Source organism: Balaenoptera musculus, chromosome 4 (assembly GCF_009873245.2).
Source record: "Balaenoptera musculus isolate JJ_BM4_2016_0621 chromosome 4, mBalMus1.pri.v3, whole genome shotgun sequence".
Lineage (NCBI taxonomy): Eukaryota > Metazoa > Chordata > Mammalia > Artiodactyla > Balaenopteridae > Balaenoptera > Balaenoptera musculus.
The window spans coordinates 72,963,889-72,990,309 of NC_045788.1; the positions used below are offsets into that span (position 1 = coordinate 72,963,889).

Genomic DNA, 26,421 nt, shown 5'->3' on the forward strand with positions numbered 1-26,421 from the left:
GGTGAAGGAAAGTACAGCGTTTATTGCAGGGTGACAAACAAGGAGGATGGGCAGCTAGTGTTCAAAAGACTCATATTCCCCAATGGCTTTCAGTGCAACATTAGGGGTGAGGGTCCCAGGGTGTGTGATCAGCTCCTGGACATTCTTCTGATTGGTTAGTGGTGAGGTAACTGGGTGAAGTTTCAGGAATCTCAATCATCGAATCTCTGGCTCCAGCCAGTCTATGGTCTAGCATTTGCAGTCAGCAGTTTCCATCTGGTGGGGGTCCTGGTTTCTGTGAAAACAATTTAAGAATGTGCATCAGCAGTGGATGAGGGCAATGTTTTCTTAGCAGGAGTCAAAGGTTATCAATCACCTTAGGTACTTTTTCCCCCAATTTTATTTGTGGTAAAATACACGTGACAAAATTTTTCATCTTAACCACTTTTAAGTGTACAGTTCAAGGGTATAAATACAATCACAATGTTGTACAACCATCAAAAAAAAGAATGTGCATCAGAAGGTTACCTATATCCCTCAAGGAGAAGATAGGAATCCTGTAACTCTTTTTAGGGCTGACCTATTGTTTATTATTACTTTTCTTGCTTGACTGCTTTTCCATTTTTCTAAACATTAACTGCTAGAGTCTTTTCTTTAGAACTCGGAAAGGCCTAGGAGACTAAAGCTTTTTTCACAAGCAAGAAGCCAAGAACACAGGATCTGTCACTGGACCGCCCCCCCACCCCTCACCCCAGGGTCCAGCTCAGTTTCACCGGCTGCTTACTAGCTGTGTATCCTTGGGCCTCTATGGGCTTCAGGTTCTGTATCACTTTCTAAGATTGCAGCGCGGTTAATAAGGGCTGACGCGTGTTGAAGTGCTTTGTAAACGGGACAGAAACAAACCAGTCTTCGCCGAAGTTATGGTCACTGCAGCTCCGCCGGTTCTGGTCCAGCATCCGGCGCGCAGGCGCGGGTAGGGCGGTGCAAGCACAAGAAGGGCGGGTCGCACAGCGCAGAGCGCGCAGCCGCCGCACGTAGGGTCAAAGGCGGCGCTGTCGCCCTGGCGACCGTTTCCCAGCTCCGTGGCGCCGCGAGCTAAGCCTTCTTCGGGAGAAATACGGGGGCCAAGAAGCTTAGGCCATGTCGGTCGCCGCATCCTTCTCGATGCGCACGTCCTTCTCTGCGGTCGAAGGGTTGCCTGAGACTGAGAAGAACGCTGGGGAGTCCGAGAATACCTATATTCTGCGGCCCATTTTCCAGCAAAGGCGGGTAGCAGACGCGTTGTGGCGTGGCCGACCTGCGAGACTGCAGCTTCCCGCAGGCACAGCTTGCCTGATAGCCGGGGCGTCCGGAAGGAACCCGCGGGTGACGGGCGGGGTGGGGCGGGGCGGGACGGGAGAGAGGGGGCGGGGCTAGGAGGGGCGGGGCGGGGCTAGAGACAGAGGGGCAGGCCGGGGAGGAGGCCGGGTTTTGCGGGGGAACCGGCGACGGAGGAAGGGACAGGACCGGGGAAGGAGGGGCTGGGCGGGAGAGGGTGGGGCGCTGTTCTCCTTGGGCTTCCAGCTGCAGGGGGCAGCAGAGGACCAGACCTGCGGTTGCAGGGTTAACGCGCCGGGAGGTAGTCCCTTAGACAAGCACAGTAGGAATGGTTGACTCTAGGAGATCCAGAATGTGGGCACAGAGGAATTGAGATAGTTGCATGGCAGAAAACAAGCGGCTTGCATCGAATGCCATTCAGCCCTGTTTCGAGGGTTACTGTGTGCATACGTGTGCCAGAAAGCGCTTACTCTTCTGCAGGGCGCGAGACCTGTATGCGTACAGTCTTACCCAAGTAGCATCTGGAGGCTTTTGGCCTGCCACCCTAATACCTTCCCGGAATTAAGGTACAACGTCTCCTGCAGAGGACAGTCAGTTAGGGCTGTAGGATCCATCACTAACTTCATTTTCACAAGATTTAAAAAAATAATTTAAAAAATGACTTTCCCACGCCCTTCCTCTGTTTTTTGAAACTAGATTCCTGAATCAAATGCTTGGCAAATACTAGAACCCAGGAACTTTAGTTATAATGTGATAAAAAATTTCATGTAGCAGTTTTCTGGTGGGTAGAAGGGACATTAAAAAAATATGTTCAGTTATCTCGGTAAAAGATTCTAAATACATAGAATGCCATTCACCTGTGTTTCTGTTGTAAAACAGAACAAGGTTAACAACAAATACATGTTATGTAGGAATAGCTCTATGAGATTATTTGTGACCCGTTTGAAGAAAACTTTTAGCATTTTACTGAGAGTGGAAAAGGCTTAAGGGAAGAGCCAGCTATAGTATGTTTGTTAATAGGAAGACCACATTTTGAACAGATCAAATCCTAGAAATTTGTCCATGATTCTAAAGTTCACCTGTGAGAATAAGCAAGCAAGAGACTAAAGAGAATACTGTTAAAAAGAAATAAGAGGCCGCTACTACTACCAAATATTAAACCACATTATAACCTCAAAACTTAAAACGTTCTGGTAACTTGGCACATGATAGACAAATCAGCTGATAGAAGCCCAGGGGCTTTCCTGGTGATCCAGCGGTTAAGACTCTGCGCTCCAAATTCAGGGCGCCCGGGTTCCATCCCTGGTCAGGGAACTAGATCCCGCATGCCACAACTAAAGATCCCGTATGCAGCAACGAAGATCCCATGTGCCACAACTAAGACCCCACACAGCCAAATTAAATAAATAAATATTAAAAAAAAAAAAAAAAATATATATATATATATAGCCCAGATAAAGGAACCTAGTGTTGTAATATGTAATAAATACAACTAAAATGCTAATAGTATTGTTAGGGTGGTGAAATGAGGGGAGACTTTTTTTCTCTGTCTTCGTTTATTCAGTAATTAATTTCTTCAAAAAATATTGTCTACTATGTGCTGGATAGTGTTCTAGGAATGGGGATATAACAGTGAACAAAACAGATAAAAATCTCTGCTCTTTGGAGCTTGTGCTCTAGCTGGGTAGAAGGACAACAAACAAGATAAATGCTTAAGTGAACCATATAGCGTATCAGATAGTAATAAGTACCGGGAAGGGAGATATAAAGTGGTAGGAGGGTGGTTTGAAGTTTTAGAGAGGGTGGCTAGGGAAAGTGACTTTTGAATAAAGACTTGAAAGAAAGGAAGGAGCTATGCATATAAGGAGAGGAATTGAACTTCAGGCAGAGGTTAACAGCAACTGCAGAAGCACTGAGGTTTCCATGCCTGGTGTGGTCAAAGAACATAGGGAAGGCCAGTGTGGCCTGAGTGGAGAGAACTAGGGGCAAAGTAGGAGAAAACAAAGTCAGAGAGTTTGGTAGCGTAGATCATATGGGACCTTGCAAGTAACAGAATGTTGCTTTTACTCTGAGTGAGGTGGGAAATATTTGGGGTATTTTGAACGGAGGAGTGTCATGATCTGACACGTATTTAATAGCACCAGTCTAGTTGCTATGTTGAGAACAGGATTTAGGGGCAAAGGCAGACACAGAGAGACTTGTTAGGAGGCCATTGTAATCCAGGAAAGAAGTAATGGTAGTTTGGAGCAAGGTGGTGGTAGTGGGGTGGTGAGTGTGATTGAATTTTAGATTATTTTGAAGGTAGAACTGATAAGATTTGCTCATGAATGGGATGAGGGCTGTGAGAGGAAAAGGCAACCAAACTGCCACCAGGGTTTTTGGCTTGAGCAGCTGGAAGAATGGAGTTACCATTGACTGAGATGAGGACCTTGTTTTGGGGAGAGGAGATGATCAGAAGCTCAGTGTTGGATGTATTAAATTTAAGTTGCCTGCTAGACATCTGGATGGAATATGGGTGGGAATATGTGGTCTGAAGTTCAAGGGAGAGGCTGGAGATATAGGTTTGCAATATGACTTGTTTTCTTAATTTGTTGTTATTACTTTTATAATAAAAAATATGAAAAAGAAGGATTAAATTGTTGTAATGACAAAAAACTGGGGGAAGTTAAGCTGTGAAGGTAAATTAGGGTTTTGGAATTACCAACTGGATGTTTCAAACTGTTTCATTTAGGTTCAGACCCTCTGTGGTTAAAGACTGTATCCATGCTGTGCTCAAGGAGGAACTGGCAAATGCTGAATACTCTCCAGAAGAAATGCCTCAGCTCACAAAACGTTTATCAGAAAATATTAAAGATAAATTAAAAGGTAATAGTGGTGGTAATTGGAAACGACTTGTTCCTTTCAAACATCCAATTTTACTCATTTGTCTCCTTCTTTATTTTTAAATAAGGGACATAACTGTGGATTCTATTAAACACAAAATTTTCTTCACTGTCTAGTCATCTCAATTATTTGGTAACTTTTACTCATGTAGGTTTTTGTAGATGGTGGGAAAGAGCAAAGGTGTGAAATACCTATTTGTACCGAACTACTATCCAAGAATTCCCAGTATGCAGAAAGGCCAGAAAATACAGGGGCTCCTTTCCCCCATAATTTTTGGTTGTTTTTTCTACCAAGATATCAAGTCCTCAGCCTCCCATCAGTACCCTCACAGTCTGACCTCAGTGCATCTCTCCTGCCAAATCCTTAACTACTTGCCCTACTCAGCACTCCACTCCTGCTTCACTGTACATCTGCGGAGCAGATCTTGTGCTTTTCCTCCCTGTTCTTTGTCTTTCTACCTCTCTCAGTCTCTTTTGTTAATAGTGTTATACAATCTGAAAAGTCCTTTCTATCTACCCTTTAAAAATTTTTTTTAATTTAATTTAATTTTTTTGGCTGCACCACGCGGCTTGCGGGATCTCAGTTCCCCAACCAGGGATTGAACCTGGGCCACGTCAGTGAAAGCCCAGAATCCTAACCACTAGGCCACCAGGGAACTCCCTATTTACTCTTTTTTAAAGATTTTTTTTGGAGGGAAGAAATGTCTTTGTAATCATAATACATTTTCATTGTAATAAACCTGGACAATACAGATAAAGTGTTTTTATTTAAATGATATAAAAGTCTGTTATCCATGGTAGTTACTATTTAATACTTTGATGTATTTTCTTATTTTTATTAATATGTTTTAATTTTTAGAAATAAAAAATATAGAAAAATACTAAGAAGAAAATAGCAATTCTATTTCCATCATCCAAATTAACTGTTAGTATATTAGCATTTTTGTTTTCAGATTTTTAATGAAATTCACTATTAAATTATTGTAAAAAAAATACATGCTTGTTATAAAAAAATAAAGTGTAGAAAAATAATTAAAATTAGAAAAATCACTCCAAATGCCCCCACCCATGAAGAATCATTAATATTACATGACCATCATACCAGTCCTCTTTTCTACGTATATATACAGATAAATACTTTAAAAACAATGGTATACTATAGACTATTTCCCATAGTGTTATAGCATTCATTCTATATTTAAATGGAATGATTGCCCACTATTTAGTCCTTTCACCATGCTATTTCCATTGCTGAGTTCTTTTTTCTGGTTCAATTCTTACCTGATGAGATTTTATTGTAAGTTTTTTCAGGAAGGGCTCAGAAATGCTGTATTCCCTGGATTCTTTCATGTTTGAGAATGCCTTTAAACAAGAATATATTTTGGATGAATATAATATTTTGAGTTAATTATTTTTTGAGAATTTTATGGATGTTGCTTCACTGTCTTCTTTCATTGAATGTTACTGTGGAGAAATATGAGGCCAGTCTGACCTTCTCTGCAGAAAGAACCCTGTCCCTAACCTTGATGCTCAGTAGTTTTTCTAGGGTATGGCTTGGTATTGAGCATTTTATGTCTGTTAATCTGCAGATTTTATTTTTTCCATATCAAGGAAATGTTCTTGTATCTCTGATTACATTTCCGGTTCCATTTGTTAGATTATCTCCTTTAGGACACCAAATATTGATGTGTTGAATCATCTCTGTCTTCCACATCTATTATCTTTGCCGTAATCTCTTCCTTTTTCTTTGACGTATACTTGTGATCACCTTGTCAGTATTTGTTTTCATTTGTGTCTGTCTTGTCTCTTGCCATTAAAATATATATATATATATTTATTTATTTTTTGGCTGCATTGGGTCTTCGTTGCTGTGCGTGGGTTTTTCTCTAGTTGCAGCGGGAGGGGGCTACTCTTCGTTGCGGTGTGCGGGCTTCTCATTGCAGTGGCTTCTCTTGTTGCGGAGCACGGGCTCTAGGCGTGCGGGCTCAGTAGTTGTTGCTCGTGCACGGGCTTAGTTGCTCCGTGGCATGTGGGAACTTCCGGGACCAGGTCTCGAACCCATGTGCCCTGCTTTGGCAGGCGGATTCTTAACCACTGCGCTACCAGGGAAACCCCTCTCTTGCCATTTTTAATTGATTAGTTCTGCACTGATATCATGTGAGTATTCAGTTTGTTTCCTAGGTCTATAATCTCCCCTTTCATCTTTCTGTTGTTTTGTAATCTGATTGAGTTCTTATTTTACTGAATTTGTGGGCTTATGTTTTTCTATATTGTGAATCAGTTGTGAGAAATTTCTCTTTGTTCCTTGATTTATATTATCTCCTAGGTTGAGTTTTTTGGTCTTTTAAGCAGTACGTTTCTTTTCTTGTTATTCTTTGGTTTGTTTTTGCTGTTGTACCTTTCCATATTGCCATTCAGCTTCTTTTAATTTTGTTCTGATGTGGTGTGGGTGATTTTTTTTTTTTTACTCTCCTCCCACTGTATCTAAGACTATTTTATTTTATTAAATTTTTTTTAATTGAAGTGTAATTGATTTACAATGTTGTGGCAATCTCTGCTGTACAGCAAAGTGACTCAGTTATACACATAGAGACATACTTTTTTAAAATATTATTTTCCATCATGGTTTATCACAGGATATTGAATATAGTTCCCTGTGCTATACAGTAGGACCTTGTTGTTTACCCATTCTATATATAATAGTTTGCATCTACCAGCCCCAAATTCCCAGTCCATCCCTCTCCCTCCCTCCCTCCCCCTTGGCAACCACAAGTCTGTTCTCTATGTCTGTGAGTCTCTTTCTGTTTTGTAGATAGGTTCATTTGTGCCATATTTTAGATTCCACGTATAAGTGATATTATATGGTATTTCCCTTTCTCTTTCTGACTTACTTCACTTAGTATGATAATTTCTAGTTGCATCCATGTTGCTGTAAATGGCATTATTTCGTTCTTTTTTATGGCTGAGTAGTATTCCATTGTATATATGTACCACATCTTCTTTATACATTCATCTGTTGATGGACATTTAGGTTGTTTCCATGTTTTGGCTATTGTGAACAGTGCTGCTATGAACATGGGGTGCATGTATCTTTTTGAATTATAGTTTTGTCCAGATATATTCCCAGGAGTGGGGTTGCTGGATCATATGGTAATTCTATTTTTAGTTTTCTGAGGAACCTCCATATTGTTTTCCATAGTGGCTGCACCAACTTACATTCCCACCAACAGTGTAGGAGGGTTCCCCTTTCTCCACACCCTCTCCAACATTTGTTATGTGTAGACTTTTTAATGATGGCCATTCTGATGGGTGTGAGGTGGTCCCCCATTGTAGCTTTGAGTTGCATTTCTCTAATAACTAGTGATGTTGAGCATCTTTTCATGTGCCTACTGGCCATCTGTATGTCTGTCTATATTAAGGTCTTCTGCCTATTTTTCAATTGGGTTATTTGTTTTTTTGTTGTTGAGCTGTATGAGCTGTTTGTATATTTTGGAGATTAAGCCCTAGTCTGTCACATCATTTGCAAATATTTTCTCCCATTCCGTATGTTTCTTTTCATTTTTTTATGGTTTCCTTTGCTATGCAAAAGCTTGTAAGTTTGATTAGCTCCCATTTGTTTATTTTTATTTTTATTTCTATTGCCTTGGGAGACTGACCTAAGAAAACATTGGTATCATTTTTGTCAGAGAATGTTTTGCCTATGCTCTCTTCTAGGAGTTTTATGGTGTCTAAGACTATTTTATTTTTCCCTCAGAACTGTGTTTTAAGTGATGGGCATTTAATATTCTAGCCACATTTCTAAAGCATGGGTATGAGAAAAGGAGGAAGAGGAATGGGTAGAGAAAGGAGGAAGCTCAGCTGAGCTGTGTGCACTGTTTTTTAAAAATAACTTGGGCTCTGTCTCCTTCTGAGATTTTATTAAGTATACTGAATTAGGGTTCATGTCCCACAATGGAAGGGCTCCTATAAGTGTTCAGATTGTTTGCCTAATTTACTGTATAATCCTGGAGCTTTTACTTTCATCAAAAAGAGTTGGCTTTGGGACTTCCCTGGTGGTACAGTGGTTAGGAATCTGCCTGCCAATGCAGGGGACACGGGTTTGAGCCCTGGTCTGGGAAGTTCCCACATGCCGCAGAGCAACTAAGCCCGTGCACCACAACTACTGATCCTGCACTCTAGAGCCCGCGAGCCACAACTACTGAGCCCGCGTGCCACAACTACTAAAGCCCACGCGCCTAGAGCCCGTGCTCCGCAACAAGAGAAGCCACCGCAATGAGAAGCCCGTGCACCACAACAAAGAGTAGCCCCCACTCACCACAACTAGAGAAATGCCGTGCACAGCAACGAAGACCCAACACAGCCAAAAATAAATAAATAAAATAAATAAATTTTTATATATATAAAAAAACGAAATAAGACTAAATTAAGAGAAAGATTATTTAAAAAAAAAAGGGATTGGCTCTGTCTCAACTTTGCCTGTTTCACTTTTTTTTCTTCACTGTTTCCCCTATTCCTTGGTCAGAAAGGAGGGAAGATAAAGATGCCCATTCAGTTTTCTGTCCCCCAGATTTGGTGTTGGGGAGGATTTTCAGGATTTTGCTGTTTTAGCAGTATAGTTTTGGGGGAAGCAGCTGAGTTGTCCTAGGCCATGCCAGTATTCTCCAGAATCTTATGGTTTATTTTCTATCTTACTGAACAGCTTGCGTTTTTCTAAAGATCCCATGCTCCGTGTCTTTGCATATGCTATCCCCCTCCATAGAATGGAGAAACATTGTCCGTCTGGTAAATTCTCACTCGTCTTTCAGGACTCAGCTCACTTATCGCATCCTCCAAGAAGCCTTTTCGGGTCATCCCTTCCCCATTGCCCGGTCAAAGGGAGGAGCCATCCAGCTCTGTGCTCCTAATGTACCTTATACGTGCCTCTCTTTGAATTATTACTATATTGCATTTTCATTTTATTTTCCATGTTTGCCTTCCCAACTACTATGAGTTCTTTAAGGCAAGAAGAGCATCTTATTTATCTCTGTATCTTGAGGGCCTAGCTCATTACCTGACTTAGAGTAGGGGAGAAAGGAAGGAAGCTAAGACCTACTGAGAGACTACTATGGAAGAGAAATGGGTAGAGACAGGAGGCAGCTTGTCTCATGTAACCTCACAACACCCCCAGGAGGAAGGTAGTGATATTCCCATTTAACAGTTGAGGGAGACTTAAACTAAAAAGTTAAATAACTCGTCTAAAGTTACACACTTACTAAGCTTATGGTTAGAATTTGTCCTCAAGTCTGACTCCCAAGCTTATAATCATACTCAGTAAGTGCTTGTAGACTGAATGCTTATGTTCATTTCTAGGCAAATTTGCCTTCATTAAGTAATTTTACCATATATTTGCTTATAGATAACTTTCTTATTTTTTCTTTCCAGAAATGGGATTTGACCGATATAAAATGGTGGTGCAAGTAGTGATTGGAGAAAAAAGAGGGGAAGGTGTATTGTGAGTAGTTGGTTTTTCCTTCTTGTTTTTATTTTTATATATTTCTTATTGGGTGTTCATCTTCTCGACAATCCAGTAAGATAGTGTCTTTGCAAGAGTGAGAGGAATGGACGGTATAATAAAATGCAGCTGTGAACTGAAGAGATCCTGGTACTGAGCAGCGAGGTTGACAGTCTGGGTGAGCTCCATGGGGTAACTCAATTTTCATAGTATCTGTAGGCTAGTACGTCTTTCAGGGTTTATGTATATATGCTCCCAAAGAGAGTGTAGGATTATGTATATATGTTTCCTCCCATATTCCTTGTTGCCTGGTTTTTGGTCCTACCATCCTCCTAAATTAATATCTTTAAAGTTGTCTGAGTGACAATTTTCATAGCTATTGTTATTGACCTGGGCTTCTGTTTTTTAAAATTCACTCTGGTTTTTTTGGCCCCAATGTCACTTACGTAACTTGTTTCTCTTCTGTTTTTCTAACTGATTATTCTCTCCTAAACTGTTTCTTCTTTCTCCCCTACATCCCCAGCTGTGAGCTTTCTTCAAGGCTCAGTCTTATTCTTCTGCTCTTCTGTGTGCTTTTTCAATGAGCTCATTCATTCTCATTACCTCAAACCATCATTCCTGTATTGGCAAGTTCAAAATCTGTATTTCCTGTCTTTTCCTGTGCCCAAGTGTTAATCTCCTGTTTCCCTTTGTAAACAGTGCCTAGTCCAGTATTTTATAAGAAAGTATGAAAATATTTGCTGGATGAATAAAAAAAATACCTTGTAGATACTATCACTGAGAATTTTCACTATAGAATGTTTGCTTGGGAAGAGAATGCAGATTCTTTCTGGTGTCCAGTCCCCTTATTTTATGATGACACTTATGAGGTTCAGCATGATTTGCCCAAAATTCTAGATCTGGCTGGCGTCAGGCTCACTAATAGAGCCCAGGCTTCTGACTCCTCGCACAGTGCTCTTCACCGTGGTGCCCTCTACCATTCGGTCAAAAGGCTTCAGGAGAGTTCTTCACCACAGAGAAACTTAAGAAATACTTACTATTCTGTCATCTCAGAGTCAACGTGTTCAAATAGAGTTGCATATTTCTTTTCCCTTCCTCTCCTCAAATAAGCCTCTCATTTTCATTTCTCTGTCTCCTGCCTTGTTACCAAGATTCCAGTGACTCAGGCTTAAAAGCGTGGAACTCTCTTTTATCTTATGTAGCCATTCCTCTCTCTCATTGCACGCACTATAACCTGGATGCCAGGGTTGCTTAGCAGCCCCTTATCAGCACTTCCAGACTCTGATCTCTCTCCTCTGCAATTCACACAGCAGACCAGTCTCCCAGAAGTACACCCTCACCTCCTTTTCTTAAACTCTACAGAGTTTATTTCAAACCCTGTATAGTATAAACTCTCAAACTTGTCCTGACTGACTTTGTTAAATGTGATCAGGTTAAACTCTAAAGCATGGCCTTCCCCACTTCCTTTTAAAACTTTTATCATCTAAAATTTCAGGCATATGAAAAAGTACAGGGACTAAGGAACTCCCATATGTCTATTACTTATCTTTAAGGTTATTAACACACACCCATGTTGTTTCATTTATACCTCCATCTACTCTCCCTGACCCCACCCAATTATCTTGAAGCAAGTTCTAGTCATCATATCATTTCATCTGTAAATACAACAGTATATATCTCTAAAATATAAGGGCTCTTTTCAACATAATAAAATATCACATGTAAATATTGAAAATCCTTAATATTATAAAACATTCAGTTAGCTTTTAATTATTCCCAGTTGTCTCATATATACATGTGCATGTATGTATATGTGTGTTTTTGTGCGTGTGTATGTGTATATGTGTATTTTTTTTACAGTTTGTTCAAGTCAGGATACAGACAAAGTCCACGCATTGCATTTGGTTGATATGTCTCTTAAATTTCTTTTAGTCTGTCATTTTGCTTCTCCTCCCTCCTCCCCTTTTTTTTTAACCTTGCCATTTATTTGTTGAGGAAATTGGGTTGTTTGTCTTGTAGAGTTTCCTACATTCTGGTATTTGAGGATTGTATCCCCATGGTATTGTTTAGTACGTCTTCTAGCTCCTGTATTTCTAGTAAATAAGTAGTTAGATCTAGTCTTAATCAGTGATAGGTTTGAGTTTTGGGCAAGAATAGTACATAGGTGTTTAGTATACATTCTATTGCACCTTATCAGGAGGCACAAAAATGTCTGGCTGTTCCTATTTTTATTGTTAAGATTGATCATGGAGTTCAGATGTTGTTGGATAGATCCATCTATTATAAAGTTCCCTATCAGCTTTACCATTAATGATTTTAGCATCTGTCCTAGATCCATTATTCATCACAGGTTACAAGATAGTGATCTTCTATCATTGTTCTTTATTTATTAGCTGGAATTCTTCTATTAAGAATGACTTTTTTTTTCTTTCATTTGTTTCATTACAATGAGATACAGTTTGTATAGGAAAGGAGGGATAAATTTACCTATTTTCAGAGTAATGAATTGGTTCCCTAGCATCCTCCCAAGGTTACCAATGAGTTTTTTTTCTATCCATGAACCCATGGTTTTAAATATATGTGATGTGTTTAAATCAATTGCAGTTAGTGTCTTCACTGAAGCTCAAATTGTCCCATCTTTGGCCATTGGTAGCTTCTTCTTCCCCTCCCCTCCCCTCCCTTCCCTTTCCTTCCTTCCCTTCCTTCATTCCTTGTTTTTTTTTTTTGAAAAAACACAGACACTTTATTTCTTTTCTCAAAACACACCAGATAGGAGTCCAAGCCTGGTGAGGTGCTTCACTGCTGTCAAGGATATAGGCCCTCCTGTCTTGCTCTGCTGTGTCCTCATCTGCATGGTTGAAGATGGCTCAATACTACATTTATTTACATTCCTTAAGGGAAAGAGATAGAAGGAAAGCATATATGCCTTTCCATTTTCAGTACTTTAAAGATGTGATTACATTGTCTTCTGATTTCAGTTGGTTCTGTTGAGAAATCAGCTCTAGGCCTTATTATTGTTCCTTTGGAGGTGATGTGTCTTTTTTCCTAGCCACTTTAAAATGTTTTTCTCATTGCCTTTTTACTATAATGATATATGGTTTTCTTTGTATTTATTCTACTTGGGGTTCTCAGGGCCTTTTGAATTTGTGGGCGCTTGAATCTGTTTTGTATCAGATTGGGAAAAGTCTTAACCATTATCTTTGTTTCTTTTTTTTAAATAAATCTTTTAGAATAATTTAGATTTACAGAAAAGTTGCAGAGATAGTACAGAGAGTTCTTAAGTACTTCACATCCAGTTTCTTCTATTATTAACATCTTCTATTAGTATGGTACATTTGTCACAATTAATGAACCAATATTGATGCATTATCATTAACTAAAGTTCATACTTTATTTGGATTTCTTTAGTTTTCACCTAATGTCCCTTTTCTGTTCTAGGATCCTATCTAGGATACCACATTACATGTCTCTTTAGTCTTCTGACTAAACTGGTACATTCTGGTATTTGAGGATTGTATCCCCATGGTATTGTTTAGTACGTCTTCTAGCTCCTGTATTTCTAGTAAATAAGTAGTTAGATCTAGTCTTAATCAGATCTAAATCTGACAGTTTCTCAGACATTCCTTGGTTTTGATGACCTCGACAGTTTTGAGAAGTACTGGTTAGGTATTTTGTAGAATATGCCTCAAATGGGATTTGTCTGCTCATGATTAGTTTGGGATTATAGGTTTTGGGGAGGAAGATCACAGAGGTAAAGTGCTGTTCTCATTATATCATTTCAGGGTACATACTGTCAACATTACATATTACTGTTGATGTTAACCTTGATCCCTGCCTGAGTAGTACTTGTCAGGTTTTTCACTATAAAGTTACTCTTTCTTCCCCTTTCCATACTGTACTCTTTACAAAGAAATCACTATGTACAGCCCACACTTAAGGAGCAAGGAGTTATGCTCCACCTCCTTGAGGGCAGAGTGTCTACATAAATTACTTGGAATTTTTCAGCATAAGAGATTTGTCTGTTCTCTCTCATTTATTTATTTATTCAGTCATTTATTTATTTCAGTATGGACTATGGATTTTTATAATTTGGATTATAATCCGGTACTACTTTATTTATTTTGTTGCTCAAATTGTTCCAGCTTTGGCCATTGAGAGCTCTTTCAGCTGACTCCTGGGTCCCTTTCACATACCCTACTATTGTGGGTTTTTTGAGCACAACCTTATTTACTGGCACTATAAGATGCCCCACCTTATCCATTTTCTGCCCCAGCCCTAAAATCAGCCATTTCCCTAAGGAGCCTTGGTTCATTGTATGGGAGAATGGCATTAGAAACTAAAATCTGGGTGCTATATATATTGCTATTATCTTTTAAAATATTACCTGTGCTTCATTTGCTCTCTGCTATCCTTTATGGACTCCAATAACAAGTATTTAGATCTTTTTACTGTAATTTATGATGCTCTTTTCTGAATTTTTGTTTTTTCTCTCTGTGCTTCAGTTTGGATATTTTTCTATTGACCTGTCCTTCAGTTCACTAATCCTCTTTTCCATTGTGTCTAATCTGCTATTAAGCCCACCAACTGAATTCCTAATTTGTTATTATATTTTTCAGGTCTAGAATTCCCATTTAATTCTTTTTTCATAAAACTTTTTTTTTGTAGATTCTAATTGTATGTTGAAATTCTTTATTTTTTATCTATGTTCTCCATCCTCCCTCTCTCCTCCTTTTTTGCATTTTGGTCATAACAGTGCTTACCCTAGTATCTGGATCACATGTGAGCCTGTTTCCTTTGATTATTTTTTTGTCTTGTTAATCTTTCATATGGCTCTGTCTCTTGGCATGCCTAGTTTGAGTCCTGGACATTGTGTTAAAAAAAAAAAAACTGTAAAACTGCCAGATAATATTATTTTCCTCCAGAGAAGTTTAACCCTTTCCTTTATAATTCAGGTAGAATATGGGCTACTTACCGTAATCCAATCAGATACTGAGCTGAGTTGAGGTTGGGTTGCTGATTTGATAAGTCTCTCTCTATCTTTAGCTCACCCTTCTGTCTTGAATGTAGCCCTCCAGATCTTTCAACCAAGAACCTGGAACCCCAGCCTCAGCAGGTACTGACTTTTAGTCCTTGTCTCCTCAGCATTAAACTATTCTTCATTTCAGAGGCTTTTTCTTTAATGAATTAGTTTCCTTAAAAAGCAAAAATATATTATTTTACAGTTCTAGAGATCATAAATTCAGAATGGGTTTTGTTGAGCTAAAATCAAGGTGTTGGCAGGACTGTATTCCTTCTGGAGGCTCTGGGGGAGAGTCCATTCCCTTGCCTGTTCCATCTTCTAGAGGCCACCTGCATTCCTCAGCTCATAAACCCTTCCTCCATCTTCAAAGCCAATAACATTGCATCTTCAAATATCTCTTGATTCTGACCCTCCTGCCTCCCTCTTTCTTTCATAAGGATCCTTGTGATTACATTGAGCCCACCTGGATAATCTCTCCATCTCAAGATCCTTAGTTACACATCTGTAAAACCATTTTTGCCATGTAATATAACATATTCACAGGTTCTGGGGTTTAGAACATAGACATATTTGGTGGGGGGCCATTATTTTGCCTACCACACATAGCTTTTTAGGTTCCTGCTTATGTAGTTTCAGAATTCAGCACACGTCTTGATAGGGAACCTACTATGTGACCGGCTCAGTTCTACTCTCTCCTTTTTCACACGGATCTTGGTCCCTCAAGCCTCCAATTTTATCCCCCCCGGCCCTGCAAGACTGCCAGCAGTCCTGCTGGTTTCTTTTTCCCTCAGTAATTGGTCCTCTACCTGGGCAGAGCCCAGGCTCTCAGCCTCTAGCTCTGTGCCCAGAGCTGGCAAATGCCCCAGGGAGAACTTCGCTGCAGAATATCAGCTTACCTCATGTGGTTCACCTCTCTGGAATTTTGGCTCCCCTAGTCCTATTTGCTTCAGCAGCTCTCTGATTCATTTTATTCAGTATTTCTAATTGACTTGGTGGGAGCATTGGCCTGCTACAAAGTGTTCCATCATATTTCTTCTAAGTCTTTTGACATAACTTTATCAATATAAATATATATACACATATGTGTAAAAAATATATATACATAAATGTGTGTATGTATGTATTTAAATATAACATTCTTTTAAAAAATATTTATTTATTTATTTGGTTCACTGGGTCTCAGTCGTGGCAGGTGGCCTCCTTAGTTGTGGCGTGCGAACTCTTAGTTGCAGCATGCATGTGGAATCTAGTTCCCTGACCAGGGGTCGAACCCAGGCCCCCTGCATTGGGAGTGCAGAGTCTTAACCACTGCGCCACCAGGGAAGTCCCTATAAAATTCTTTTTGATATAGCCCAGGGTTTTGATATGACCCAAGTGTCCCAGGTTTATCTTGTACATTTACAGCCGTGGCCCTAGAATTGGCTGTTTCTCCAAGGAGCTGTGGTTCCTTTTATTGGGAAATTGTGTAAAGAGACCACAATTTGAAAGCAAGGATTGTGTTTTATGCATCTTTGTATCATTTGCACCTAGCACTTTGCTCGTATATAATACTCAACAAATACTTATTAAATACATTTTTATATTCATGCTTTCACTTGGTTCTGCTCAGCTTAAGCACTACTTCCTTCATGAAATCTTCTTTGGCTTTTTCTCCTCTCTAAATTCTCTAAAATTCTTCAGCACTTCTACGGATTTAATTCAACTATTGTGCAACTTGGACTTGAAGGCTTGATCTAGATAGATATTATAATCCCTTTTAATCCTAATAACCTATAAATCAGCACCAACAATACATTATCTTATTCTTTTGGTGTGTATTAATTTTTTTTCACCTATTTAAGCTGAGAATTGTTTGAGGACAAACCAGATTTTACTCTTTCTGGACAAATGGTACTTGCTAAATAAATACTTGTTGATTGATCAGTTAAGTAGATGAATTTTATTTCATACTGTTACAGTTTGGAAATAGGTGGAACTTTTTTGATTTAAGAATGTGTGAAATATTAGGCTGGGGGGAGCTCTTCTATGTAAAACTAAAAAAAAAAAAAAAAAGGTCTTTTAAAATTAAACCAATATAGCATGGTGTATATATACCTTTCTCTACAGACTTGAGGCTGAACTGCCTAGATTCAAAGCCAAGCTTTGTCACTTACTATATAAATGACCTTGGACAAGTTTACTTAACTTCTCTGACTCTCAGTTTCCATGTTTATTAAATGGATATAATAATAATGCCTATCTCATAGGATTGAGTTAATATATGTAAAGCTCTTAGACCAGTGGGGCTCAAAGTAAGTGCTCAATGTTAATGATGAATCATATACATACATTTAATTAAAAAAAATTTTAAATTACTTTTTAAACTTAACATTATATTGTGAACATCTTTTCATGTTCTTAAAGTTTTTTTTTTTGTAAAAAATACCTTTAATGGCTGCATAGAATTTCATTGCTAAGAAATACCTTAATTTTGTTTACCAATCCAATACTTCTGGGTATTTAAGTTGTTTCCACTTTTAAATAGGCTTTTATTTTTACTGACATTTTTTCTTATCCAAGAACTGGGGAGAGGAGAATGGCTAATTTTAGAATTTAGAGGTAGTATAGCATCCTCTAGAGATAATACTGGATTTAGAATTAGTTAGAAGATTGAATTCTAGTTCAGAGTTTGCCCCTTTCTTTTCTGTGACTCTATAAAATGATCAGGTTGGACTAAATAATTTGTTGGGTCCTTTCCAGACCTACCTTCTCATATTATTGTGCAGGAATTGAGCCCATTTTAGCCATAAGTCGTAGGTATTATTTCCTCTAAAAGTCACACATAGATATCTTACCTGAAATAATCTATAACAGAGCTTCCCACCCAGACTACCAGTGACTTCAGCCATCAGGCCATCAGGCAGCCATCAGAGTCTGAGGCTGCTAGACCCCTGGGCTGGTCACCTCCAGCTGAAAGCAGCCTTATCTATGACTCCAGTCCCTTCTAGTTTACCCAGTATACTCTGCTGTACAAATATGATCTTCTGTATGTCATCTCGTTCTGTGAAAATGTTTGGAAGCACTGATGTATAAGAATGTATCAAGGAAAACTTTTGCTTGTGGCAGATATATATAGTTCAGATCCTTGTTATATTGTTGATAATTCTCTATTCTTTGACTTTTTAGCATGGCTGCTCGCTGTTTCTGGGATGCTGACGCTGACAACTGTACTCATGATGTTTTCATGAATGTAAGCCTATTTGGAACCCTTTTTTTCCTTTCTTAAGGTCACGTGGGCATTCCAAATCAAATCACTTACTATTTGTTAAGATGTGAGGACACTTTATTTATTTATTTCGGCCGTGCCACACATGTGGGATCTTAGTTCCCCAACCAGGGATTGAACCCGTGCCTCCTGCAGTGGACCGCCAGGGAAGTCCCTGAGGACACTTTAGTTTTAGACATTTGTCTGAGACTTCTTCTGGATAAGATGATTTTACTGTTCGTTTGTGTTATTAAAGCAGAAACCTAGAGTGCTGCTTATAGGCAAGGATACTTTATGATGTAACTCTTCACAAGTTTGAATGTGGAAATCGCATATTATTTATTTGGTGCTAATAGACATATAGCAGTTTGCTAAGCTGCAAAGAAATTTGGGTGGCAGGGATTCCATGAGCAAAGGTGATTTTCCTTTCAGTAATAAAATTAATTACTTTATCTTAAAGCTATTTCTCAAAACTAAACAAAAGTAAAGAGGAATTTTTAAAAAGAGGTTTCATTTAAACATTGGTATGTTATTGACATGAATGTCATGTATTTTAATCATATGTTGTTATTTTGTACTTGCTTCCAGAAATATTCCCATCTTCTATCCAAATGCTCCCAGGCTGTGAATTAGTAGAGTCAGAATTAAAGTACAGTAGGGTAGAAAAGAACTAGATTGGGTGAATTAGGAGAGAGGTTCCATTTCTAGCTCTGTAACTTTCTAATTAAGTGACTTTAGGTAAATCATTGAACTTTTCTGTGGTTGTATCAGTAACACTAGGAAGCTGTACTAGATTTTCCTAAAGACTGGCTGTGACTGCCTAAGAATAATTTGAGGAACTTGTTTAAAATACAGATGCTAAGGCTCTGCTCAATAGATTCTGATCAAACAAGCCAGGGGTTGGATCAGTGAATCTGAATTTTTAAAAAAGTTCTCCACATGATTATACTTACTGCCAGGTATGGAAGCTGCTTGTGTAGATGATCTTAAGGTACCTTTCAGCTCTAAAATTCTATGGTCCTACCAAAGTTTTATTTTATGCTCAACTGCCCTAGGGATCAAAGGCTGAACAGTGGGAAGTACTATGTAAATCTTCATTTATCAGCTTTCTAGGGGAAGGGTAAATAAAGCTCAGGTGGTGGTTTTTCCTGCTTTGTGGAGTTAAAACTGCGTATTTCTCTGAGTCCTTATATAATACAGTTCATTCATTCAACAAATAATTCTGAGCTCCTATTATGTTCCAGCTTCTGTAGTGGCCTTATATATATTTTTTTTTTAAAATAAATTTATTTATATTTTTATTTATTTATTGTATTTTTGGCTGCATTGGGTCTTCGTTGCTGTGCGCGGGCTTTCTCTAGTTGCGGTGAGAGGGGGCTACTCTTCGTTGCGATGCGTGGGCCTCTCATTGCGGTGGCTTCTCTTGTTGTGGAGCATGGGCTCTAGGCGTGCGGGCTTCAGTAGTTGTGGCTGCTTTAAAGATTATCAGGATCAGGTTTTAGAATACAGGATTAGTTGGGGCGCTGTCTAAAAATAATTTTTGAAAGCCTGGTCTAGGTTGCTGAGTTAGTCTACTGTATCTTTAGTTCAGTTTGTTGAGTGTTTATTTAGGCTTCATTTTTTAGAACTTAAAGTACTTTATTTGGGAGAAGATCCCAGGAAGGACCAATAGAAGATGAGGAAATGAGAGAGGGGAGAGAAAAGCATATACTATTGAGCTGATAATTGCTGTGGATAACCAGGGCTCAGTCCTGATGGAGAACTCTGGGTGGCATTGTAAGAACAGTGCCAGTCAAAGTGGGGTCCACAGACCAGTGCCAGTCTATGAACTGTTTGTTATAGGTCCTCAACAAGATAAGTACATAAATTATGTGTAAGGGTTTAGAAACGCTCATGGAATTTGACAAAGTAATTTTATGTTCATTGAATCTAATAAGTTTTGGTTATATTTGTATGTTTCTTTTTTCATTTCATTTTCTTAGTTATTAATTTCTATTGTATTTTATGAAAGTATCAGTTCATAAGGGATTGGCAGTTAAAACAAACCAAAAAATAGGTCCCTCACCACAGATAGCACTGTTTGAGAACACAGCTCACAGTAATCCCATCCAAGGAGCCAGGGAAGTGGGCTAACCACAGAATTTGCTTTTGGTTAATAATCGGGTACTTGAACTCATATTTTCTCCCATCATTGCCAGGCTGGAGGTGAGGTTGGTGAGTTAGGAGTTGCTGAGGCAGGTGGAACTCCTGTAATAAGTACCTAAAAAGTGTTTTAACAAATTTAACTAGGATCTGGAGCACATTTTGAGATTCTGAGTTAAAAGATGGACAAATGAATTTTATCAATTAAGAACAAACAACCAGATATCATTTGTCCTTATCCAGAATTTATGACAAGGCGCTGTATTTTCGTTATCTGTGAAACTATAATAACCTTGGGTTGGGTAATGCATTTACTCCAAGAAACTCAAAGCATTTTAATTATATTATTTCTTTGATAAATCAGGAAAAACAGGAATACTTGTTTTATGAATAAACATTACATAAAGTACATTAGTTTGCATTTTATTTCTTCATTCAAGAAATCTAATTCTTTACTCATCCTACCCTTTTAGCAAGCAATTTTGTAGCTACCCTGAGGCAAGCAAATTTATAGTTATACTCTGGAAAACCTGTTTCTTAAAGAAGGGAGAGAGTCTTCATGATTGAAAATTGGCAAAGATCTGAGATGTTAATTTCACGTCTGTGCTGCCCTTAGTCCTTCATTAGTACTAACATTCTGGATTTGTGTGTTTGTTTTCTGTTTTGTTTGTTTTTTTAGGACAGTTTATTCTGTGTTGTAGCAGCATTTGGCTGTTTCTACTATTGAATCTTTGAAAGCTGGAAAACGGTATGACCATGAAGAAATATAAAGTTTTTTATATTGTTAAATATCTTGACAAAATAAAGTTGGCAGTTTGGCAACTGAGTCTGTTGAGTTTTAGGCCTTATATTTTAATGTTTTGATTTCTTTATAACATGTTATTACATTTGGAAGGTAGAGAAAAAAGTAGGGAAAATTCATAATTCAATTGTTCAAACATAACCAGTGGTGTTTTTTTTTTTTGCAGGGTTAAAAAAATCATGTATATAATTTTGTAACCTGATTTTTCACTTCTCATAATGTCATGTGCAATTTTTTTGCCATTTTATTTGATTGCAGTTTTCACTAGCATACTTTAATAGTTGTACTTATTCCATTAGGTTATACACCATTGGTTATTTTTGCCATGTCCTTATTGAGGGACTGATTATTTCTAATTTTTCGCTATTATAAATAACACTGAGATCAGTTTATTTGTGCATAAAGTTTTTTAGCCTATATGGTTTTTTTTGGAAATGAGGAATATCAAATAATATATTATTAATCAAACATAACTACAGTGAATTCCCATATAGGAAATATTAATATCACCTTATAGCAATTATAGGAAAAGAGCTTAAGGAAATTGGAAAACTCCAGTTTCTTAAAGACAGTTTTGTCAGAAAAGGTTGGAGTTTACTCTCCACATGTCAAGATGCTCCTTAGGTCAATATGCAGTGTCCTAAGATCCTCTCAGATGGTTTCAGCCTAATCATTGCCAAGACACCATCATGGACAGAGTTGTCTGTAGACCATCAAGCTGGTGAGGGTTACCAGGTTCTGGGTAGGACAGGCTCTTACAGGTACAGTGCATACACATGCACATGGAGTTCAGGTAGGACACCAGCTGCTCCACCAACTACAACGTGAAAGGCCCTGTATGGAGGGCGATATGATCATACTGTTGGAATCAGAGCAAGAGGCTCAGAGACTACGTTGATCCTGCTGAGCCCTGGATGTCTGGGTCAAGTACTTAGCCCATGTTTAGAATCAAACTCATTTCAAGAAGCAGATTGGAATAACTCTGTATATCATTCTTCATGGTGAATTATTGGAAGCATTTCCTTTAAGATCAAGAAAAAGGGAAGGATGTCCTCTCTCACCACTTACACTCCATATAGTGCTGACGTGCAAAGTTCCAAACAGTCTCCTTTTTTTTGCTCTGAACGTGAATATCATTCCTGGAAATGCAAACTGGCATCCGTTCACTGACCACGCAGAGGCACTGGATCTTTCTAAGCCACGGAGTCAAGTTTTGGAAACCTGCTAGTGCTGGAGGGTCTCCTGCAGAGGCAGGAGGTGGCTGTGGCTCACCGTGGGGACAAGGACGCTGGGAGCAGAAGTTCTGGGAAGTACTCCTTGGCGTGAACCCTCCCGGAGTCTGCCATTAGCCCCACTGCTTTTCCTACATTTTGAATGACTGCTTTTATCTTTCACCCAGTGTTTTTGCTCACCTCTTGCCATTCTACACTTTCCACAGCTTGTTAGTGTAAACATGTATTTGTTTTCTCCAGGGTTTGCCCAGTGGCAGGGTCTGAGAGTTTCCAGGCTGTATATGAAATTAGCTCTCCCTTAAGACTCTCGGAGATTATGTTGGTTACTATCCCAATTCCCACTATCTTTGTAGTAATGTTCCCCTTAGAGTCCCTGGTGTCTTCTCCAGCTAGCTGTCCTTATCTACAGCACCTTAATCTATCTGCCCTGTTCAAATAACTATTTGAAACTCGAAAGGGAATGGTTACAATCCTTTTTTTCGCCTGGAGGCTCCTTAGCAGATGCTTAACTTTACCCACCCTGTTTCTTCTCAGCCACTTTCAAGTCAAGCATGTAGACAAAAATAAGAAGTAAATACATTTAAAAGTTCTTTTACATACTTCTTCCCTAACATTGGGTATTTACTTGCCTTACAGCTATAGAATCAAAAGGGATCCCTCCAAAGGTTCATTCTAGCAAAGGAAAAAGTTTCTCTTCACCAGACACCCTGCCATGTGATTTCCTACCAGTGGCCTCCCTTGAATCCGTTCCTGTTCAGCTAGCCCCCAGTTTATTCCTAGGAATCACATTTTGTTGAGCCAACCTGGGTTAGAAATAACAGGAAGAAAGAGGGCTTTTCACAGGACTTGGTTGGAATTCTCTTTACATCACCAAGTAGGGAAAAGGTGGCGCTGTGTGAAGCAGCCGCGGACCATGGGGTGGAGGTACGGAATGTCAAGGGTGGAAGGCGTCGCGGCCATCTGCATTGTCAATGTGCTGGTACGAGTGCCTGGCACCACGCCAGGCGCCGGGGTAGAATAGGAAGGACCAAGACAGGTCCTCCTGGAAGGGACCGAGCCCGGAGCTGGGCAAAAGGGGAGCCACCGCGTTAACGCTTCTTGAAGGACTGCCAGTGAGCACGAGTGACAAGTCACAGCGTGTCTCATTACAAGATACATACGTATCTTCACCGCATACTCTAGTTCCGCATGGAGACTGACCCTTTGCCATTTTGTCTTCTGTCTCTGGGGATTTCGGTTCAGTCACTCCGTCCCCGAGGCCTCTATGGAGGCGGAACTACTGTGTCAGGGGTCGTGGTTTTCAGGGAGAAGTCGTGGTCGGAGTGACAAGTGGGCGGGCAGTAGGCGGGACTTCCGGCCCACGGTTCCGTCAGCTGCCTTTCCCGGGCGTCTCCCCGCAACCCCCTCAACTTCTCTTGTCCGTGACGCGGCGCCCAGGAGAAATTCGACGGGACAGGGACCGGGGGAGCGTGAGCTGCAGGTGAGGACTCGGTGTGTGCCTATCCTTGCGGCTCTATTTGAGAGGAGAAACTGTGGCGCTGGGACCGCGGGGAGACTGACTGAAAGAAGAGTGGGTCAGTGACAGCGAGGGGAGTGTGAGGCTGGGGCTGCAAGGCTACTGTGACCCAGGGGCACTGACAACGAGGGGACTGTGACTGAGACTCAGCTGCGCGCGAGGGGTCTGCGACCCAGCAGCAGTGAAAGCTGAGGGACTTTGACCTCGGAGAACACGAGGCAGAGGCTGCGAGGGAACTATGACCGAGGAAGTATGAAGCAGTGACAGCAGGGAACTGTGACCAAGGACCAACGACTCGGAGGAGACCGATCGATGGATAGTAACTGTGAGGGGACTCTGACCTAAGGGAACATGAAGCGGCGGCTGCTGGGGGATTCCGACCAACGAGCAGTAACTTTGAGGGGCTGAGCTGGAGAAGAGGGTGGGATCAGTGACTGGACAGGGTACAGTAGCATGGTGTTTGGGTACGGGGTGTGGTGACTGGGTGGAGAAGGTCTTAGTGGGAAACACTGGTTTGGGACTTATCAGGCAGACCCGAGTTTAATTTTATGGACAACCTTCTTGTGGCTGGGAAGCTCACCTCACCACTGAGCTACAGTTTCTTCCTCGGTGAATGGGAAGTTTGGGCTAGATTAATGTTTCCTAAACTGTGGCTTCCATCCGATGATTGGGTTGTGAAGTCTATTTAGTGGATGGAACCTGAAATTAAAAAAAAAAAAAAAAAGGAATAGACTAGAAATTTTCAGTGTGTTCGCAGAGTAAGAGTATTATTTCATGAAACGTCTTTCAGTTATGTGTGTGTGAGATTATGATGTAAAATGGATTTCATGTGTCTTAAAAGGTAGTAAGAAAAAAGTTGGAAAAACATTGGACCAGATTATTTCTGAGTTTTCTTTCTGGTCTAAAATGCGACCATTCTACGATTAGGGGACTGTTTGGAAGTACAAAGATGCAATTAGGAAGACTGGATCTGGGGCTTGGGCACAGGCTCTATCAGATTGACTTAACTGGAGAAGTCTTCCCAAATAGAATCGAAGTGACCAGTTATGACTGGGGACTGAAACTCAGGTTCTCAGTTAGGAGAACCAACAGGTATATATTGAAATAGGGACAGTGATATTTATAAAGGCAGTGAGGATATAGGGGTTTGTGATAGGAAAAACTGCTAGGAATAGACATTGAGGGAGGGGGAAGCTTTGAGGAGGGTAGGAACAAAGCTTAGAAAGGGAACTGAAGATAGAGACAGAAAAGATTCTGCCAAGAAATAAAGTGGGAGTAGGGAGATATAACCTTCAGGGTCCTTTTCAATCTTGGTATTTAGTGATTCTGCAGGTACAGAGAATTGCTAGTAAAAAGAAACTAGTTGAGAATGGAATTTGGTGCAGGAATCAGTGATGAACAGATAGATGATTATCTTGGAGAAGACAGGATGATCTGGGAAGGTCAACAGTGGTGACTAGAATGCCACAGCGGAGAAGCTTTACTGTTTTTAGCTATCCAGTTCAATGATTTGTGCACTGGAGGCCAAGACTGGCATACTGGGAATGATACCATGCTGTGGATAATTCAAATGATGTTTTAGCTCTGGTTTTATTTCCTACTAATTCCCTTTCATGAGGGCTGTTAGTGATGCAGATGAAATGAATTAAAGTGAGTTTCACTACTTCCTCCTCTTTTACAGCCCTTTGTAGAAGGTGCTGCTTACTGTGTCACCCAGTGTTTTAAAAAATACATCTAATAGAAGAAGTTTGAGGCAATTTCAACTTACCAGACACTGTATTTATCTGATAGCCTAATAGTCACCCCACCCTCTACACACACATACATTTTGTGATAGGGGAAGAGAGTTCAGAAAGATTCTTGAATGGGAATGAGTTGGGAATGGTGAGGGATAGCCTTTGTTTAGCTAAAAAATGGCTTTTTCTAGAACATTAGATGTTTACTTGGCTTACATTCAACATGACTAAAAGGAACTACTCAAGAATTTGTTCCTAGAACAGAATATAATGCTTAAAGGTAACTCACCACAGAAGGGAAGACATTTAGACTTGGGAACTGCAGCACTGCCTCTGGGGTGATTTGTGTCTGCTGAATGAGATGATTCTTTCTGACTTACCCTGCTTTGCAAATTCCCTTTGAAAACCAGTATAATGGTCTGATTGATAAGAATGATCTTTTATTCCTTCCTCAGCCTATGATTTCTTCTCCCATAAACAGGTGAGGTTTTATTTTTCTTGGGGAATCTCCTCTTTGGATATGTGATCCCTTAAGGAGAATGATCTAGTCAGATAGAGCCTTGGATTCAGAAGTCCCTGGTTACTTTATCTGATGTTAACACTGACTTACTCTGTGTCTCTGGGAAGGATTAATGCTTTCTCTTGCTTTAGATTTTCTATGGCAGAGATAACTGTTCTTCTGGTTAAATGGCCCTTTAATAATCTGAAATATATGCACACGCACCAAATTTAGTGTACAATCTCATAGAGTTTGTAAACCACCTGACCTCATTCATGATTTTCCTGTGGGAGCTGAATAACCTCTTCATGTTATAAACTCTCATGAGGGTTAATTTATGAAATATTCATAGAAAAAGCAAGCGTAATAATTTGCTATTATTTTAAATGATGAATAAGAACAGAATATCTAGTTATAATTGTAATTTTCTTATGCTTTTCTTTCCAAATATTTGCGTAACTCTCATCTGAAGCCAGATCTTCTGGCTTTTCTACTAACAGAGGTAATTCCTCCTACTGAATCAAACAGAAATAGGTCTCTCTTACACTAACATTTGTGTTA

At 39.7% G+C, this 26,421-nt stretch overlaps 2 protein-coding genes across 4 annotated transcripts in view; both read left to right on the forward strand.

Moving 5' to 3' along the window:
• Positions 1-888: 888 nt before the first annotated feature.
• DYNLT2B (dynein light chain Tctex-type 2B) lies at positions 889-20,901 on the forward strand. 2 transcript variants are annotated; one of them, XM_036850693.1, is made up of 6 exons: positions 889-1,244; positions 4,028-4,161; positions 9,600-9,669; positions 14,713-14,782; positions 17,855-17,918; positions 20,755-20,895. In XM_036850693.1, the coding sequence occupies exons 1-5, from the start codon at positions 1,120-1,122 to the stop codon at positions 17,882-17,884; spliced, it is 429 nt and encodes a 142-aa protein (XP_036706588.1). In that variant the 5' UTR covers positions 889-1,119; the 3' UTR covers positions 17,885-17,918; positions 20,755-20,895. The 2 variants fall into 2 exon arrangements, with proteins under 2 accessions (XP_036706588.1, XP_036706587.1); XM_036850692.1 differs by lacking the exon at positions 14,713-14,782 and having other exon boundaries at positions 20,755-20,901.
• Positions 20,902-23,457: 2,556 nt separating this feature from the next.
• PCYT1A (phosphate cytidylyltransferase 1, choline, alpha) overlaps positions 23,458-26,421 on the forward strand; it is a 50,732-nt gene continuing 47,768 nt past the window's right edge. Inside the window, exon 1 of one of the 2 annotated variants that reach the window (XM_036850669.1) lies at positions 23,458-23,589. The gene's annotated coding sequence lies outside the window, so the exon portion shown is untranslated. The remainder of the gene's footprint in view (positions 23,590-26,421) is intronic. The other variant, XM_036850668.1, reaches the window with a different exon arrangement.

What these genes read in the sequence shown, in the direction of transcription:
- DYNLT2B (XM_036850692.1), top strand. Translation starts at nt 1,120, where the DNA reads ATGTCGGTCGCCGCATCCTTCTCGATGCGCACGTCCTTCTCTGCGGTC. An exon ending in TATTAAAGATAAATTAAAAG is followed by an intron (nt 4,162 to 9,599) that starts GTAATAGTGGTG and finishes TTTTCTTTCCAG; the next exon opens with AAATGGGATTTGACCGATAT. An exon ending in CTCATGATGTTTTCATGAAT is followed by an intron (nt 17,919 to 20,754) that starts GTAAGCCTATTT and finishes TTGTTTTTTTAG; the next exon opens with GACAGTTTATTCTGTGTTGT.